The sequence below is a fragment of the Podarcis muralis genome, chromosome 17 (genome assembly GCF_964188315.1).
Source record: "Podarcis muralis chromosome 17, rPodMur119.hap1.1, whole genome shotgun sequence".
Lineage (NCBI taxonomy): Eukaryota > Metazoa > Chordata > Lepidosauria > Squamata > Lacertidae > Podarcis > Podarcis muralis.
The window spans coordinates 26,426,625-26,446,973 of NC_135671.1; the positions used below are offsets into that span (position 1 = coordinate 26,426,625).

The 20,349-nt window shown below is 39.9% G+C and overlaps 1 protein-coding gene across 9 annotated transcripts in view; it reads left to right on the plus strand.

Annotated features, from left to right (window-relative positions):
• Window positions 1-20,349, plus strand: part of LOC114587885 (endophilin-A1) — a 277,955-nt gene that overhangs the window by 114,812 nt on the left and 142,794 nt on the right. For 8 of the 9 annotated variants that reach the window (XR_013391153.1, XM_077921448.1, XM_028712738.2 and 5 more), the window contains 2 exons: window positions 14,515-14,706; window positions 19,312-19,409. Coding sequence is in view for 8 of the 9 variants with exons in the window: in XM_077921448.1 (XP_077777574.1) it covers window positions 14,515-14,706; window positions 19,312-19,409 (290 nt within the window). In the remaining variant the exon portion in view is untranslated. Of the gene's footprint in view, window positions 1-5,912; window positions 6,218-14,514; window positions 14,707-19,311; window positions 19,410-20,349 lie in introns of those variants that run through there. The other variant, XM_077921450.1, reaches the window with a different exon arrangement.

Genomic DNA, 20,349 nt, shown 5'->3' on the forward strand with positions numbered 1-20,349 from the left:
TTAATAATGATTTCTCTCACATGAAAGAATAAAAAAGCAAATGGTGTCTGGAAGAGTCAGTGTTCCCCATCTTTGTTTTCTAGAAAGGAAATAGTCCTTCTGGATCCCTGAATCATAGGATTAGAGGGTGCTGCTTCTAAATTGTGTTCTAGAACCAGTCATTTGTATCTTTTATTATTCTAATTACTCACTGATAACAGGAGTTAAAACCATAAACATTGCCTATGGCCTAGATAAACCTTTAGCATGTACAAAAGTCACTTTTTAAAAGCTTTTAATTGCTTCTGTAGTTACATACAACTTGTGTGTGTGCATTCCAGATACAAAAGCACTTGTCCTGTATAGATACAATTTAACTCATCTAAACTTAAACTAAAACAATCTAAGATGAGAAGCAAATGTCTCCTGGATGGAAACTGTTTGCACATTCTAGAAAACTTATAAATTCCTTTATATTTGCATACTGGGGTAGGAAACATTTCCTAAGATCTTTTCTCCACTGTTGTGAAGAGGGCTTGTGCCTTTACTTGGTGTGTGAGACTCACAGAAGAGACACAAAGTGGGTACAAGTTGGCTTTTCCTTTGCAGGGTTCAGTACTCAAGTTCTTTCTGTATCAACTATATTCAATAGCCAGTGTTGGTGACTGCCAAGAAATTCAGAATATCTCCAACCCATCAAAAAAATCTGTAGCTCTCTGAAAATGAAGTGCGGTCGGAATGCTTTGAGGCCATTCCCTGCTTTCTGTGCACAATTTGTGTCAGTATATTTGCATTTGATATAGGTTCAGGTACATTTTCTGAAATAAATATTTCAAGTGTGTGTGTGTATGTCATTCTGGATTGCAACCAGAGTACTGAATACATTTCTGCTGGCTCAAAATCGCATCTACCAAAAAATTTGTGAAATTAGTTCTCAGTTTCTGTTTCACAAATAAGACTGTTAGCTTCATTTTGCATGGAAACATGTAGAAACAAAATTGTAAGGCATTTTTGTTGCTTCTTCTTGTTTCTTCTTGTTGTTGTTTTTTATACCAAAAATGAAGCCCATGCAATTTCCTCATTCCTACAACTAAAGGCCAGCAGATTGGGTGTTGGCTGTGCCCACAGATTGATGTAGGGCTCCCAGGATTCAGTTTGCGCCTGCCTTCGTCAAGTGCAGCTAGATGGCTATTTGCCCCCATTCTTAGTTGTCTCCTCACTTTCATTTATTGAAAGCTTTCCAAGAACTCAGATGATGGACTTGCCAACTGAGCTTTTCAAGATTCTGTAACTTGAGAAGCTAGGTATTGGGATCCTAAGCCGTGCCTAAATACTATACTCTGATAAAATGTTACACTAGCTGTTTTTTATTTTTACTTTGCTATATGGGGTCCAATATTTTTTCTATGTACTACCATAGCCCAAGGAATGTTTTTTAGTGTTTGTGGCCTTCATACTCACCAGGACAGTTTATTTTCTGGACAAAGCACCTCATGCTAGCAGTTAATTTTTCCAAAAGTATTTATGCTAAGAACTGAAAAACAGCTTTTCTTTTCGGCAGCTGTTTTGTGATTTTCCTTTGTACAACTCTGGTGATAACAACTGAAAAGTCCTATTTATATAATTTTTCATTGTCTACCCCCTGAATTGTTTTTACTTTGACTTGGCAGCCTGCATAGCGGACAATCCTAGTAGGATATTTAGTATATATATGTCGGGTTCTCAAGGGCTATGGCTTTTGCCAGATGAAGCACTTTTGATTTTGAGGCTGATGAAACACGGTGCTATTATTGATCTGTACATGACACAGCCTGTCTCTCTGCTGGCAGAGTGTAGCAACATTTATCCAGGAATTTGTGAAATGTCACTTGGATCATGTTCGTAAGGTAAACTGGGCAAAAAAACAGGATCCAAGCTGAGAATCTATGTGGAATTGGACGTGACTGTCTTATCCCTATGTCCTATATTCTAGCTCAGGCGCGTGATATTTGTTAACCCAATGGCTGCGGTTTTTATATTATGTTTCAGAGATGTATGATTATCATTTGAAATACCCTGTCCAATAAAGTCATACTATTTTTCCACTCTGTTTTCAAATGCACCTGGGATCAGAATATTTTAAGTCAGTAAATGTGATCTGAACAACACAAGTCAATAATTTCTGTTCTGTTTGTAGCAAATTGATAGTTCTCATACATCACAGAATAAAAGAATCTGCTTATATTCCCTGTAGGAATTCCCTTGCTAGTCTCAGTTCACCTACAGGTGTGTGGGAGAGAGGGAAAAAGAGAGAGCCTGTCTCATTAAAATCTCAGCATGCACTGTGGTCACAAAATCTATGGCTTTGATCTCATGGTAATACCATCCAAAAAAAATTCCTGCACTGTACATGTTTTCAAAATGTTTTGGTATGCATTTCAAAAATAACTGAATTATTTATTTTAGAATGTACAGATTTTTTTTCCAAGAAACTAAACTGTCAAATCAAATGTGAAACAAGTTTTTGTTAACTAATAAGAAGCAAAGGCTTGGAATAAAAATTCCAAATTCCACATTAGGGCAATACCTTGATGGAGACAACCAAAATGTTACTAATAGGGCGTTAGCTTTTGAGGTTGCCGGAAATATTCATCAGACCAGAAGGCAGTAAAGAAATCTAGCTGGGAAGAAGAAGCATGCAATGGCTGGTCCTCTGTTTTTGAAAATATAAAACCCAGATAATACCTAAGGAACTGTGGTGAGGGATGCTCATCATTGGGCACATATCCTGGCCATGCTGAGGGATCACCACTGGCTGCCTATCATCCACCGAGCCAGCCCTAAATCAACTGGACCAGATAGAAAACTATATTTCTCTCAACTGCCTGATAAGGGCAGTGGGATCAGCAAATGGTACCCAGTTAGATTTGCCACAGCTGGATGATGATGATCAGCTTTCAGTAACATGGTGATAGGCTTCTTTTACTGGTGTTGTGGAGTGCCCTCTGTGCTGTAATATGAGAGGCCCATCACTATTGGCATTCTGTCGGCTGCTGAAAACACACTTCTAAGATCTTCTGATCTTATTGTTTAAACTGGTTTTAAGTGTTTTGTCATTCTTCTTAACTAGCTTATTCATTGTATATTAGTTATTCTCTATGTGGCTTAATTATATTTGGATTTTATGTATAGTTTTAAACTGTTAAGAAGCTATATAAGCATATGACCGGTATATAAATTAATAAATAATAGCAATAGTTCCTTGGTAAGTGATAAACAGGAATACGGAGAAAGCTTTGTATACACAAAGCCAGAGATTAAATGTAGGTGATCCAACTATTGTATGCTTCTTCCCATCACTTCTAGGTGTGCAACCTGGAACCTGCATGGCACCTAGTAGCTTCATTGGACTGCCTGCTTCCTCCCATGGTTCCTCTTTCACACATAGAATCCTGGGAACAATAGTTTACTCCTCAAAGAACTACAATTCCCAACACCCCAAACAAACTACAGTCCGCCAGATTCTTTGAGGAAAGCCATGGTTCAAACATCCTTCAGCATAAGCTGTCTCCTCCCCCTGTTTTTTTTAATTTAAAATTGAAAAACCAATCTACCCTGATGAAGCGTTCAGGAAAGCTTCAAGGTGGGCACACTACTTTGTAACATTTTAGTTGCCTAATGAATATGCCATCCAAATGTGGATTTTGCTAACTAGCATTTGCTCTGGCTTTTATACAAAATAGACAAATTTTTCAAACAAATTTACCTATAATATTCAAATGACTGAAGCTGCAAATATGTGACTATGTGCCACAACTGATATTAATAAACGAAAACCTGAGCAGTGGGAAATTGGCAGAAAACAATCTTTTTTTTAGTTTGATTACAATTCCATTTAAGATTACTATCATTTCTAATTAAAACTTGCCAAATTTTTAATCCTTACGTTGTTATAGCACTTTTCAATAATTTGGAGCATTTTACCTCTGTCGTCTTAATCACTACAACAACCCTGTACAGTAGGTCAGCCTTATTATCCGTGTACAGTGGTACCTCGGGTTAAGTACTTAATTCGTTCCGGAGGTCCGTTCTTAACCTGAAACTGTTCTTAACCTGAAGCACCACTTTAGCTAATGGGGCCTCCTGCTGCCGCCGCACTGCTGAAGCATGATTTCTGTTCTCATCCTGAAGCAAAGTTCTTAACCCAAGGTACTATTTCTGGGTTAGTGGAGTCTGTAACCTGAAGCGTATGTAACCCGAGGTACCACTGTATTGAATATTGGACACTGAGTATTCTTCCTTCCCCCTTAGTGAGTTTATGGCTTGGGAAAGACTTGATTTCCTTGCACACAGCTCCACTCTTGGTCGTTACTCGAGCGCCATTAGTTTGGCCTGTACGGATGTTTTCTAAACTGTATCGTAGCACTTCGGTGCATGCAGTGATTTTTATCCATTGCCGAGTGATTTCCTCCCACCATCAAATCCCCTGCCAAGTCCATAAAGAGTACCCTCCCAGCCTGAATGTAGTTCGGCACATGAAGTGTTCATAGAACCATTTAGGCAGACCCTCTCTTTGATAGGAGATAAAGATTGACAATGTAAGCACTCAGCGGGGAGCAGGCTAAGTTGCTCAGAGAGTTAATTCTGTAGCTCAGAGCCAAATGGCTCATCAGCACTGAGCCAGAGTACAATCTTGAAAAGCCTGGTAACTGAAGGCACAGGTGGAGTTTGACAACAATATTGTGGCCAGGATTGGCAACTATAATTTGCCAGTGGAAGTGTGCCTGGCTTCCCTCCCTATTAGCCCTGGTGAGATTCTGCTTACTGTCGCAGGCCTTTCCACGTTGCAGGAGACGGGTGAAAAATTTAAATGGTTTCCTCAAGCTGTTGGATAAACAGGAGTCCTTTAAAAGTGAGAACAACAGATGCAGAATTAACAAGAAAATGATTGTGTCCATTTTAATTTTCACTTGCGTTTACAGGTTTGATGGGATTGGGGACCTCAGGAGTAAGGTCTCAAAGCATTTTTAATGAACAGTCACAGATTTCAGGATAATGGTAGCAAAAATGTCATCCAGAACCTCTTATGTGGCTTGGTATCCTGTTTTATTCTCACCATTTTAGTATGAACGAAAGTCAAAGATATATAGAGCTTTGTACTTTCTCCAGCAGTTAATAGCCACTTACTTTTGTCCAGAGGTGTTATTTTTATCATGATTTCTCAGTAGTATGTATACGTTTACTTGTGTTAAAAATTATTGAGAAAATTAACAATAGCTCAGTCCTAGAACACAACGTTTTTCATTTCAAAAGATCTCGGGCTGAATTCCCAGCATTTCCAGGTAAGTTTAGGAGAGACCACTGTTCTGTAAGCTGCTTTGAGAGGCTTTTTGGCTAAAGGGTACAGGATTCATGCCAGTAAGTAAATACCTATAATTCTGAGCTTCGTGGGCCATTGATAGGAGACAGCTTCCTACATTCCATGCAGTGTAACGTTATTACAGCTGAAGAAGAAGGCAGTGAAATGCCTGAGCTGCACGGAAGCAAAAAAAAAAAGGGGGGGGGGATATTGTATATTTTTCTATTGTACTCATTGCACAAGAAGAGTTTAGAGAAAATGCTGCTTCTACTTCCTAAAAGAGAACTTAATGCTGCAAATGAATTTTCAGCATCCCCTTATTTTTTTGTGCATGTAAAAAGTCATTTGGAAGACTATATCCTTTGGTTACATTCAATTTAAATAATCAGAAGCAATTTAAAAAAAAAAACACCTTAATATTATGTTAATGTCTGTTTCTCCATATTTTTGTTAGCTATGTGGAAAACAGATGGAAGCATCCAACGCCCATTCCACAATGAGTATGTTTGTGTGTTACCTGAAACATATCAATACTGAGCATTGCTGCTGTTAAATTTGTAATGAGCTGTAGGGGCTGTGAAATTCCCTGACTGGCTCTCATATAAGTACTTCATTTACAGCACTTAGATGTGGCAAGATGCTGGATAATAACGTAGTAAAGCCAGCCTCTACTTTGAGATGTGCTAACTTAATTTTGCCATTCTGAACCTGTTGTTTTCCTTCCTCCAGTATTTGGTGTGAGCAGCAACGGCAGGGCAACTGAACTGTAATGTAACATCCAAAGCTATCCTCTCGTGTCCTGCCTAAGTGGCACATTGGTGTCCTGCCTAAATCCTGCCTAAGTGGCACATTGGTGACTACAACAGGATTTTGACCTTATAATGGACAGTGAGCATAAAGGTATCGCATTTGCCTGTGTTCACATAAGTGTACATATTTGGTTTTGTATAAAAGATACTATAAAAGTTCACTCAATAAGCCAGAACCAAATGTGTGATTATACATCTACAGGCAGCGACCATTTTAGGCGTGTCCAATTGTCATGTGACCGCCAACAGGCGGGTCATTTTGGACCTAGAAGAAGGTAGAAGGGGAGCATAATGAGGTGGGCATGATCACACATGATCACCCAGAACGCAACCCCTGCACAATTTGGGGGTTGCCTGTACTTGGATTACAGGAAATGTATGCAGTAGATAAATACAATAATGTCTATAGCCAGATTTATATGGTTATATCAATTCTAACCAATAATAATAATAATAATAAATTTATTATTTATACCCTGCCCATCTGGCTGGGTTTCCCCAGCCACTCTGAGCAGCTCCCAACAGAATTAAAAGCACAATAAAACATCAAACATTAAAAACTTCCCTAAACAGGGCTGCCTTCAGATGTCTTCTAAAAGATGGTTGTTTTATTTCCTTGACATCTGATGGGAGGGCATTCCACAGGGTGGGCACCACTACCGAAATGCCCTCTTAAAAGGAGCATAAGAGCCTTGTGCCCCTGTTCACTTCTGCATTCAAGTAAACAGTTCACAGTAGCTATGATGAATTCATTGGCCCAATTCATCTGAAAGAATTCTAGCTCTGGTTTAATTTATATTTATCTCTGGTAATCAGCAACTTACAATTAGTTTTATTACATTAATTAGTTTGTTAGTTTATTGATGTTCCTTTCTGCTAACACTCAGAAGCAGTTCATAAGAAGTGTACACACAGTGTTTTGATTTTTAAAACCACAGGTTTGCACATTTGTGGTACATACATAAATGTATTAATGCCATTCATTAGTTTGCTCTGCCATTCCTAAACTTCCCTTCAGTGCCCTAATGTATGAAGCTACGATCAAGAACTTGATTTGGCCCTATTTGAAAAGCAGGGAGAGAGGGGAGACGCTTTGAGAGATAATTTCAGGATTATTTTCTTAATGGATGACTTCTTTAGATGGGTCATCTTCAGTTGGTAGCCTGCTTAACACATTTTTTGATGTGTTGCCAAATTGAGACTTTTATTATATATAAGAACATAATAATAACAGGATTTGTCATAAGTTTCCGCATTTAATTTCCGCACGTGAGGTCACAGTTTGCAAAATCTTCCTTAAAACGTGTTAGTGTGATCTTTTGAACTGAAACTACAGTGTGAATCCCATTGGCAGGAAAAAATACTTACAAATGATATTTTTTTTTAAGGCAAAAAGCAGTATTATCAACAGGAACATACCTCTATTTCTCTGTTGGGATGTAGTTTAAACACTTCATTAGAGATTGGCATTTTCGGTACCTTTAAGCATCTTTAAAAGCTGCTTTGTTAATTGCAAACCATATTTAGTATGACCTCATAATAATGTAGCACACCTCAAGTGTCATGGCTGTCTATGCAGCATGCGCTAGAGCAGTGTTCATTTATACTAGACAACTGAACTTCAAGGGGAGCAAAATCTTGATAGGCAATTAGCAGTAATTAGGAAGATTCAACTCAATGAGATGTCAACATTGGATTGCTTTAAAAAAAGAGTTGAATGTCAGGGACTTGAAAATAAAGTTTTTCTCTCGCTGACATACAGGTATGGCATATGAAATATGAAATGTTAATTTAACTTTTCTGCTTATTATTCATGCACAATATTATTTTGTCATTCAGCTGCTACTCTGACAGAGTGCAAGGGGTGTTAAAACAGTGCTGCTGGAATAAAAGATTAATCTACCACTGGCCAATTAACCAAAGGGTACTTAATGGTCTCTAAAGGCTGATGAAGTCTAGCAACTAGCTAAAGTACTCGTTAAAAAGTCCTCTGCATTACCTTCATTTGCTTGACATTTTGCGAAATACACTGTTATCTTTCAGTAACTATCTGGAAATAGTTTATAAATGTGTAATCTTGGCAGCTCTTATGAAACTGAGCAACTAAGGATATTCTTTCCCTCCCTGCTCTGTCCGTCTTATCTGACAAGGTGGCCATTTCTCATTTCCATTTTTCTCCATGTAGTTATGTGGTGGAAGAAAGACTTCCTTTCTTTCCTTTCCTTGCATGAAAAATAATATGCATCTTGGAATTCCAAGTTATTAAATTATTATAGCCTCTTATCTGAAGGCAGTAGTGGCCTGATGTCCCATATGTTTTTCATAAATATTTTACCTATAAAGGTAAAGGTAAAGGTACCCCTGCCCGTACGGGCCAGTCTTGCCAGACTCTAGGGTTGTGCGCCCATCTCACTCTATAGGCCGGGGGCCAGCGCTGTCCGGAGACACTTCCGGGTCACGTGGCCAGCGTGACATCGCTGCTCTGGCGAGCCAGAGCCGCACACGGAAACGCTGTTTACCTTCCCGCTAGTAAGCGGTCCCTATTTATCTGCTTGCACTTAGGGGTGCTTTCGAACTGCTAGGTTGGCAGGCGCTGGGACCGAGCAACGGGAGCGCACCCCGCCGCGGGGATTCGAACCGCCGACCTTTCGATCGGCAAGTCCTAGGCGCTGAGGCTTTAACCCACAGCGCCACCCGCGTCCCCCAATTTTTTTTTACCTATATTTTACCTATATGAAGCTCCAAATCTGCAAGAAATAGAAGACCATGGGTATACTTACCTAGTCCCATTTGGTGCTATAATTTTGCAGAGTTCTGTATAAATTTATAACTGCCGCAACACTTAGCCATTCCAGCCTGCCTTGCATCCTTCCTGTCCCCATAAAAACTACTTTCAGTCTCTCAGTTCCTCTTTGGCATTCCCTTCGTATGCCGCACAGATGATCCGAGCTGCGATGTCAACTAGAGAGGACTGGGTATAAGTGATGCTAGAGGAGTCAGTAGGATAATCTCTGGAGGAAAATCGAATGACCAGAGAAATTACACTCTCAGCATTGGAATATGCTCAGATGTTGATGGGAATTTCATAACATATATAATAATAATAATAATAATTTATTATTTATACCCCGCCCATCTGGCTGGGCCTCCCCAGCCACTCTGGGCGGCTTCCATAAAAACCAAAAATACAATAAAATATCACATGTTAAAAACTTCCCTGAACAGGGCTGCCTTAAGATGTCTCTTGAATGTCAGGTAGTTATTTATCACTTTGACATCTGCTGGAAGGGCGTTCCACAGGGTGGGCGCCACTACCGAGAAGGCCCTCTGCCTGGTTCCCTGTAGCTTTGCTTCTCGCAATGAGGGAACCGCCAGAAGGCCCTCGGCGCTGGACCTCAGCGTCCGGGCAGAATGATGGGGGTGGAGACGCTCCTTCAGGTATACTGGACCGAGGCCGTTTAGGGCTTTAAAGGTCAGCACCAACACTTTGAATTGTGCTCGGAAACGTACACTAAGGTAGCTAAATGTTTTGAAGGGGAGCGTTGTGCTTCCAATCGCATAATGCTGGAGGCTACAACTACAGATGGAGCGCTTTGATCAAATAAAAACTTAGGTGCAATGACCTCCCCAAACTCTCCCTGTAATACATTGCTTTTAGTGTGTTGGTAAATGTATTATCATTGTAAAGATCAAACATATCTTAGAGCAGGGGTAGGCAGCATGGTGCCCTCTGGATAGATTATGTGGTTTGGGTGGTTTATTTCATTAGTTTCAATGAGACTAAAGCATAAATTATTGCGTTTATTATTTGTATACTGTCCTATTCCCACACATGGTATACAACATAAAATCACAGTATAAAAACGCAAAATACATAATAAAAACAAAAACAACATCCCAATAATCCCCCCTCCACAACACATTTTTAAAAGGGGGTTGGATGTCAACCAGCCAAAGGCCTGGTTAAAGAGGAACGTTTTGCCTTGTTTCTGAAGGTGTATAATGAAGGCACCCGGCGAGCCTCCCTGGGGAGAGCATTCCATAAACGGGGAGCCACTGCAGAAAAAGCCTGTTCTTGTGTTGCCAGACCTTCTGGACCTCTCGTGGAGGTGGCACACGAAGAAGGGCCTCAGATGATGGATCTCGGGGTCCGAGTAGGTTCATATGGAGAGAGGTGGTCCTTGGGGTATTGTGGTCCTGAGCCTAAATGGTTGGACCAGGACCACATGACACAAACTCAGATTCTGCTTGTGGGCTTTCCATGGGTATCTGACTGGCCACTGTGACTGCAAGACTAGACAGGCCTTTGCTTTGGCTGATCCAAGCAGAGCTTTTCTTATGTTCTTTAAAAAAAAACAACCTACAATTTTCCATTTCAGACAATTATTTTCATAAAGATGTCAGAATAGGGGTGCATGACGCAGAATGTGGCATTTGGTTAAATTATTTTTCTCCAACCTTTCTTAGAACACGATATAACAGCAGTGTAATCTACTACACAAAGATATGATTCAAAGCTAAAGCCTTTCTTCTCGGGGTGAAGCCTTTGGTAAAATAGTTTATTTGAGAGCTTAGAGGAAAGGCTGATCTACAAGAAAACCCTACAGACATACTCGGTTATGCAGAAGCTTTTTACAAAGCATTACTGCATCGAGTCAGTTTTTAAGGCATTTTACTTAATAATATCACTGTCTCCAATTTAAATTCTAGTACCTTAATTATGGTTTTGCTGTTGCTCCTGGACAATATAAAACACACACACAGGTAATTAAAATCCTCTGAGGATCACTATTAAAAGTATATCTACAGAAAAGAAATTGGATGGTTTTTTGTCTACAGCTGCTATCCTAACCTGCTGCCAGTTACCTAGAGAGTTTTTGGAATAATACATGCTGTTTACACTAACTTCAGTCAGCTTATCCATACATCTGCTGGCTTTTGCTATTATCTACTGAGTTCATCAGATCAGCAAAGAAGTGTATCTTGATTATCTTGATTAAGCAGAAGCCCTCAGCTACCACCCCCTACTATGTTTTTAATACTAACGTGCCAGTCCTTTCTTTGTCTAATCTAAATTATAACATGACCTATCATTAAGTGCTAAAAGAGTATTCCCAAGGTATGTACTATATGAAAGGTCTATTTTAATGCTATTACAAGTTTATATAAATAGGGTAGACATGAAGATCATTTTTACTATAAATCGATAGCTATTTAGTTCCAATTCTGCTGGAAGGTGCTTTTGTTACCTGTCCAGAGCCCTTGAGATAGGGAAGACTAGATCTAGAGTGACAGATCTGAACAGAAGGCACCTCAACTCTGTGATTCTAGATCTACAAGCTATCCTTTCTCAAAGGCTCAGAGCAGATTACAAAAGCAAACACCATCCATCAGAACATAATAAAATATATTCAAATGCAGTGAAGTTTCCCCAAGCTTTCTTGACTCTTGAGCTGTAAAGGCTAGCTTAGACAAGTAGGTTGTATGCTCTGGAAGAGCACTTCCATACTGGGGAACAGCCTACGACACTGGTCCAAGCACATGTGTAGACCCAAGGTTGAAGAAGCCTTGTTGAGACTCACTTTGATGGATCTGGGCCACTGATTGTGTCAATAAGTAAATTAGGGTCTTGACGTTTGGAGAGGCTTTTGGGGTGACTAGAGTATAGGTTATGTTTCATTGTTTTTCAGTCTCATATTAAACAATTGTGGGTTTTTTGCTTAAAGCTTTTAGGGAAAAGTTGGTTTCTTTTACAATTGATAGTTAATGTCTTCGTTGCTTTCAACATAATTATGTGTATGTTACCCTTCTCCAACCTGGTGCCCCCAGACTACAGCTCCTATCAACTCCAGCCAACATGGTGTATGTCATATACACAGGATCATACAAAGTAAAATAGAGTGTGAATTGTTGTTGGCAACCATCTGTCTTGAGAGTGCGCCTCTGGGGGTGAAGTCAAACTGCTGTGTTAGCAGCACCGAAGTGACCTCCCCAGGGCTCAAGCCAGGGCATTGTGTATGGAGGTCCTAGGCTGCCCAAATAAGACCCCCATCTTGGCCTCACTGATGTCGTTCAAAGGAAAGCAGAACAATACGTTTGGCACCAGCTTGGCTGCAGGAGTTGCTGGAAGGAGGCATACGAAGTGTCATGCAACAGTCTTAGTGACTCCACTCCAGATTTGTGTAGGGTTTACTCATTTGCCTTTTCTTCTTCTGAAGATATCCCACAAGGCAGAGAGGTTTAGGATCAGGGTTTTCCTTCTCCTAGATGGGCTCCCTTTCCTTGTTGATGAGTGCCATCTGCTACTCACTTCCCTCTACAGCACGTGCTGTTAGACCCACTATGGGTCAATCAACCGGACCCTATCTTTGCATGCAGGGGAAGTCCCTAACTCACTGAGGGTTTGAGACCCATCAGCTACTTTCACCTGGGTTAGCCAGCCTGCTGAAGCCATTCCCGGTGTGTGTGGCTGCTGTCACATGCTGACAGCTTCTAGGAGCCACAGGTGAGAGAGCTGAATGAGGGTGGGGACCAAAGGTGAGCAAAGTACCCCAGCCGGCACAACACGTCTGACACCAGACATATTGTAATTTATCTGCGTGTCTTTCCTCCTCACTGAATTAAAAATAAATATCATATAGCTCTGGTTTGTGTTGATCATATATTGTACCTCCATCAACCCCACAGTAAAATTATTCAGCTCAAAAGAAAGCACTGCCCTATTTTAAACGAGCCCTGTGATTCCCCATCTTCTTCTAGTCTTTCAGGTTCAGTAGTAGAGAACAGGAGATACACACACATGCGCACACACAAATGATTTAAATGATAAAATATGAACATTATCAGGTGTCCTGATGTTTTAAAGCGAGAGACATGGCAAATTTAGTGAAGACATCAGTGAAAAGGAGCAAGAAATGAATACATGAGTCTTAAGGCTTTGTGGAGAAAATAAATGTTGGGCAAACCCACTGCCTCCCAATTTTTCTCTGGGGCGGCTCATTGTCTGTTTTAATAACCCCCCAATATTTCCTTCCAATTCTTTTTTTAATGTTCCCTTTTCCTGTCTACATTCTTTGCTTTTGTGCATGCCTCCTAAGTCCTTTCTTCTATTTCCTGCCTTCTACCTTCAGATTAACATTATAGTGTATCTGTTTCTTATCTCCTTATTTCAGTACAAAATATAAAGTAGCTACAGCTAGCTGTTTTAAATGGTAGCATCTTTTGCAGTGTCTAATTGGGAGTCTTCACAAGGGAAGTTTTTTGCTCCTCTGAGAGATTGCAATACCATTTTGTCTAATTGTTCCTTATGTTAAACTACCATATTATAAGCATCTTTGGAATATTAAAATAGTACTATTGTTGAGCTCTTAAGGAGCCTTCGGCTGTTATGCCATTAAAAGCTTGGTGGCTTTCTGCTGACTACAGTCTGGTAAAAGATTATTCCAGCTATTACAGAATAAAACATGTTCCTATATTCCACAGCATAGCAAAATTAAGGTAAATACTGAATACTTCATTTTACCATTTTAAGACGCACGCTGCAGCACCATTTCACATCGCATAAATGCTCCTGATCCGTTGTCAGTCAAGTTCAGTAAGACTGAAATAGTTTATTTGCTTTCTATTCATATGAACTAAATCCCTAACAAGCCTCATCTGCTAATTGGACTTAACATTTATGTTGCTAAATGAGAAGCATTTTGGCTGCAGTGTTGGGTGGTAAGACCTACCCAGTGGAATAAACAACTAACATCTGCTATCTTGTCGTGCTCCAGCTTGGCTTTTACCAGTTAAGTACATCAGCCCCAGGGTCAAGGTTATGGAATTTGTGGTTTCCTGGCTCTTGTGTGTACATGAGGAACGGAAGAAGCAACAACATAAAGACCAGCCAAACAGAAGTTCTGCAGTGCATATGGTCTATTTTGCTTTAACCTCCACAAGTCCTACAAACCTAATAAGTCAAAGCACACTGCTCCATAGCATTTGTCAATAGAATATTCATGTGAACTTATTCCAGCGGCCATTACATTCAATCCACATTTCCTACATAAAGTGAAATCTGAGAATATTTCACTGTTTTCACATACACATCACAAGGAATATCAGTGGCAGTGGGGAACAGTATTAACTATTCTTTAAAGCATCATTTTCCTCTCCCCTTTGATGGGCAAATATCACTAAAGGCAGCCTGTCTCCTTTCTCTCTTCCTCTTTAATATGGTTGTGTCTGTTTTGCAACCAGTGAAATCAGCCAACCCATTTGCAATTTGGACAATGCACGGTGCATATGTTGTGTTTCGTAATGCTAAACTGTAAAATTATACAGCACGTTGGTCTCTATTGCATATTGAACACAACTGTCACTATTATTACTTTCTTTGGAAAACAGACACTGACGTCCAACCTGACTGAGTTGCAGCGAGAAAAATCAGATTTACAAGGGAAGTTGGACCACCTGACCCAGTCTATGAAAGTGAGAGAGGGTCTGTCTCCTGTGACATCTGGCCCTACTGGAATGACACCAGCAACTCCATTCAAGAATGTAGATTTGGAAATGAAGCAGCTGCAGTGTAAACTGAAGGTGACAGCCCATGTTATGAAATTATTATGAAATTTGCACTTTTATGTCCTAAAGAGAGTATCAAGCGCTGAAAGACCAAAAATAAAATGCATCTTGCGGCTTAGGTAAATGTGCTATTAAATGATGGTCACACAACCATAATTAAATAAGAATAACTTAACATTCAGTCAGATGAAATTGAACTGGCTCGCTTCATCTGTTCAAAGATTAGAGAAAATAAATCAGATTCAGGACTATGATTAAATCTGGCTTGTTGAAAGTGTTAGGCTGTGTTTAAGACAAATCATATGATTCCAGTCCTTACAGTATAAGAAGTGAGATTTAAAATTGCTATATTCACTGGATGTGTGTGTCCTATGAAGGATATAAATCACTATTATGGCTGTTTGAAAGGATAGTGACCTCCTTGCATTTTGCGACAGTATGAAAATATAATCTAGGAGAAAGAGGTCCCTGTAGTCATATTCTCTTCAACCCTCTGTTGCTGTTCACTACCAGAAACTTCTTCCTTTCTGGAACACCTGTCTGAAAATCTTTCTAATATTTCTGGGAAAGCCTCAAGCCTAATTGGAAAATGCTATTGATGTTCAACAGTATTGGTGAACATTTAAAAAAACCAGCATGACTCCACCAATCACATTTATCACAATGATTATTTTGCATTCCTGACTTCTTGGAGGGAGTTAGAATTGCAGTATGGAGGTTAATCTTAATGGAAACATTGGCAATATCAAAAAGTACATCGAGAGCACAGGTTGGAGAAACAGAAAGGAAGAGTACATGCAGGCTGAAGCTTTTGTGATATTTGAATGTTGATAGCAACATGGAATAGGCATTGTATTAGCAGCTACAAGATGAGATTGTGGAATAGCTGGAATTGGATAGGCTAGAAGTAACCAACATGGTGCCTCTCCCATACTGTTGTTGCACTGCAGCTCTGATAATCTCTGACTGTTGTCCTTGCTGGCTCATGTGAGCTGGATTCCAATAGGACCTAGACTATCCCCAGTAGCCGTTGGCAGGGCAGGCAGGACAAAGTTACGTTCTTGCCTTCCCAGTGCTGAGCAGGGAGGGAGAGGGGTGGGGAGCCCAGCACCGGACGGCCACAGAAGTGCTTCCGTACTTTGCACAGGTCTCAGAAAATAACATACTAAAATTCGGATTCAGATAGAGCAAGACGACTCCTCTTGGTAAAAGGAAAAACCCTGGGGTAGGGTGGAGGGGAAAGCCCATGGTTTCATCTTTGTGGACAGACTATTTCAAAGTAGTGAATTTTCGTATGTTATTTTCCTATCTCATGGATGGCGGATAATGAAATATTTAATTGGAGCCAAATCAACCTTCATAGCACTGTGCGATGGCATTCCTGATTTATATAAAAAATTAAAACAAATTTGTTCTTGGTATAAGCCTTCGTGTGCATGCACACTTCTTCAGATATGAAAGCTTATACCAAGAACAAACTTAGTTGGTCTCTAAGATGCTACTGGACTACACACACACACACACACACACACACACCTCGGGTTAAGTACTTAATTCGTTCCGGAGGTCCGTTCTTAACCTGAAACTGTTCTTAACCTGAAGCACCACTTTACCTAATGGGGCCTCCTGCTGCCGTTGCGCTGCTGGAGCACGATTTCTGTTCTCATCCTGAAGCAAAGTTCATAACCTGAAGCACTATTTCTGGGTTAGCAGAGTCTGTAACTTGAAGCGTATGTAACCCGAGGTACCACTGTATATATATTGACTGCGTCAGACCAACACGGCTACCTATCTGAATCTAATTCCTGATTTAGTTAAGCAGATTTTAGTGGAACCCTACGTTAGTCTCTCAGTACTTACTCATGAAAACCCTAATCAAGTATCCCAGTGCTTTTCCAAAGTCAACATTGTTTTATTATTTATTGCATTTATATCCTGCCTTTCCTTCAGTTCACTCAAGGCAGCATATATTTTGTCTCCCCTTCCAAAAAAATAATTTTTAAAAAAAATCCTCACCACAACCCTAGGAGGTAGGGTGGTTTGAGAGATGCTGACTGGTGCCAAATCAACCAGTAAGGTTCATGGCTGAGTTGGGAATTGAACCGGAGTTTTCCCAGTCCTAGTCTATCACTCTGATCCTTATACCACATGGCTTCCTAGTATAGCCTATTGTTCATAAGACTGCCTTGCTTTTCAAGCAGTTACAAGGGATACACCTGGAAGCTTGCTGCAGTATGGAAAAACACAACATGGTGATTTGCTATGGCTACCCACATATCAAAGTTTTAACCGTGTGGCTTCTTAATACACCCCTCAGTGTGTCCTGCATTGTCCCAACAACTTTAGCAAAGAGAATTTTAAGAAAGCTATTAGCAACGGAATAAACTTATACGATGCATCTGACTTCCTGGGAACCTGTTATAAAACCATCATCGTTTGTGCCCGCGTCTCAGTTTCCCCTGCAAGGTTTAGGATAAATAGTCCGAGATTGTACCTTACTCATGTATCTCCCCCCCCCCCCCTTTTCCAAATTCCAAAGTCTAACCACACAATAAGTGGTTTTTGAGAACCAGGCTTCCTGCATCTTAACACTCCTACCAATCACTGCTGGAAGAGATTTGCTTCATTTCCTTTCTCCTTCTTTGCAGCGTTGTTTTCCACAGGAAGTGGTGACTTTCCCCCTTGGACACAAGCACTGCTGTGTAGCTCTTTGCAGAGGCCCACGTTCCGCACAAGTGTCCACTTTCACTTGGCACATGTAAACGCCTCTGACGGCGTGTTGCACTTCAGCCTTAATGAAGGTCACGCTGCACAAGTTGGCCTAAAGAACTTCAGTTATTATTCTGCTGCCATCTATCATTTTAACTATTCTCAGGTTAAACTTCATATATTTCAGGTTGGGGTGACATGCCCAATGCAGAACTGCTGGAATCCTAGGCATGCTTTGACCACATGAAAACATTTCACTCCCCCCCCCACCTTTTTTTTTTTGGTAAATGTAATAAATGACTGCAGCTCTGTTCTGAAAAATCTTTTTCCTTACCCAGAGAAAGCTCCTGTTGAAGTGCGCTGTAATGCAAGAATTATGACTTGCATTCTTTTTGTGGCTCAGGAGTATAAACTAGACATTATTTTTCATCCCTTACAGTATGATTGTGTTTATGAACATGCAGAGCCAGCCTTAATTTTTTTTTTTTTAAAGAAAAAAAGTAATTATAGGTTCAACTTCCTGGCATGCTTTACCAAGTTGCGTTTGAATCCTTCGCAAACCTGCTTTTAATTTTTATTTCATTATATGAATGTTAAAACAGGATCGTTATAGTCCCTGCCATGAGAAAATGTCGGAATTTCAAGGCACTGTGGGTTGCCAGTATTATTGGATTTTAATTAGAGGAACAACTATCATTTTATTTTTAAGCCAGTGAGTGAAAGGGTGTAGCAGTGCAGAAGAGGCTGCTCAATATAACTGCAGTTTACCCCATACTCTACCCATCAGAGTCTATACTTCCCTTGAGGGGAAGAATACTATGTGCAAGGCTCCCATTAATGTTAATGGGAGTTAGAAGGCTGCAATGAGCAGGAGACATTCCAGCAGAGTTTGGCTTTACTGCCTATCCGCTCTCTTCGCTCAGAGTTTTACATCTAATGTGTAAATTCCCCAGGCCAAAACAAGGGCTGAACTTGCAAATAGGAATGCACACCTACGGTGAATTCATCTCCCACTTCTGCATCGAAAGGTAGAGAAGAAGAGAATGCCATTTGCTCTGAAATGAAAGTTAATTGTTGCAGTTCCATGCCACCAATTTTAGCTGTTGATCACTCTGGAAAATATGGTAGGATTATTTCAAAAGGCTGAGAGGTTTCTTTTTGTGACATTCCCTTTCCCCCCAGAATTGCCTAAAATAACTGATTTAAGGCCGTATGATCATCTGTGTACAGTGAGTTGTGCTGTCTACTTCCGAGTAGTATACATAGACAAGACAAGGTCTATGGACATCCTTGTTTAGGCTGCTAAAATTCTGATGTGCTGGTGGTGAAAATAGTAACAGTAGAGGAAGTGAACCAGATGCTGGTGTCCTGTGCGACTACTCCTAAGGAGGACATGGGACAACAGACCAAAAATCTATACGGTCAACTCCTGCTCCTACGTAATGTTTCTCATAGGTCTCATTCAAATCTTGAAGATCCAAAGACTGAGAAGAAGCACAGATCTCTCAGACATATGCCTTTTGTTTCCCAAGCCTATCCTTTGAGGAAACACAGTTGATGGAAAATTTCTGTAAGCCGATTGTAAGAGTTTAATATTTTTTCTGCCAAATAAGACGGGATGTATCTACCTCTGGGCTGGCCCTGATAAATAACCATTTAGTGGTTATAAAGTCAGCAGTGTGAAACATTAGCAAAGTGTTTCTAAAGGGCAGAATTTCTAAGCGCAAAAGCTGTAAGAGATATTCTTTTGTGCTGTGATGTACACTAATGATTGTTTAATAGTGATCAAAATAGACTATAAACTATTATACAGTAATTTTTTTTGTTTGAAACAAGATCATTATGAGTTATATTTTCGATAATTCTAAATCTACACTATTGAGGCTTTAATAAATATTTTATTCAATCTAGAATGCAAATAATGAAATCACTAAACAGTCATCAACCATTAAATCTTTGAAATATGAAGTCCAGCGAAAAGAAGAACAGATGCGGGAACTACAGGAAAAGTAGGTTCACTTTGCTTCTCCATTGTGTCTGGTTCCCCCCAGTGGCAGAAATGTAATTACTTAACAGAATTTTGGATCAAGTAGAGACATTTTTCTGGAAGTGATATTTTCCATCCAGTTTCTTTTTTTCTTTATGATGCCTATTTCAAACTATTGCAGCAGTCCATGCTGATGACTTTAAAAGCAAAAGACAAAAACGGATGAGTTGTTAAGTGACTATAATTTCTGTATAGCAAAAAGAGTATCCACAGTCACATTTCAGATTGCAGAGTGGGCTTGCTTATCCCTTGATGTAAATCTAAATGATTGCCTCACCGTAGCTAAAAGCAATATTTCAAATACAAATGCCTAAGGGCTTAAAGACAAGTCAAGGTTTAGATGCTTAAACAGGATTAAATCTCCAGTTTTACATCTGTAAAAGGTGCAAAAGGGCAGTTAGGCTTATTCATTTTTATGTTTGTTAACTCTGCAACCCTATTCCTGTTTACTCAGAAATACATCCCATTGTATTCAGTGGGGCTGGCTGCCAGGTAAGTGTTTATTATAGGATTGCAGTTTTAACTCGGAAAAACATTAACTCGGAAAATCACATCTCATTTATTTTACATGCATAACACTGTATTTTAACTATGCTGGTTTATTCCAGAAGAGCATACTATAGATTTGTAGATTGATTATCTAGTCAAATATTAAAGTCACAGAAACACCTGCAAGTGAGTAAACCTGCTGCCTACTACTGTGTGATCATGGAAATAAAAAATATTTTATTGACGTGGCTCCTTCACCTTTAAGACGGGAGTATCTTTAAAATACATTCATGGAATGCATATTTCATTGATTAATGCCTTAAGATGCAGCTAAAGAACCCAGCACCTCCATTTTTTAGATTTTAGATAAGACTGTGCCCTACCATTATTTTATATAGTAAATACTGAATGCG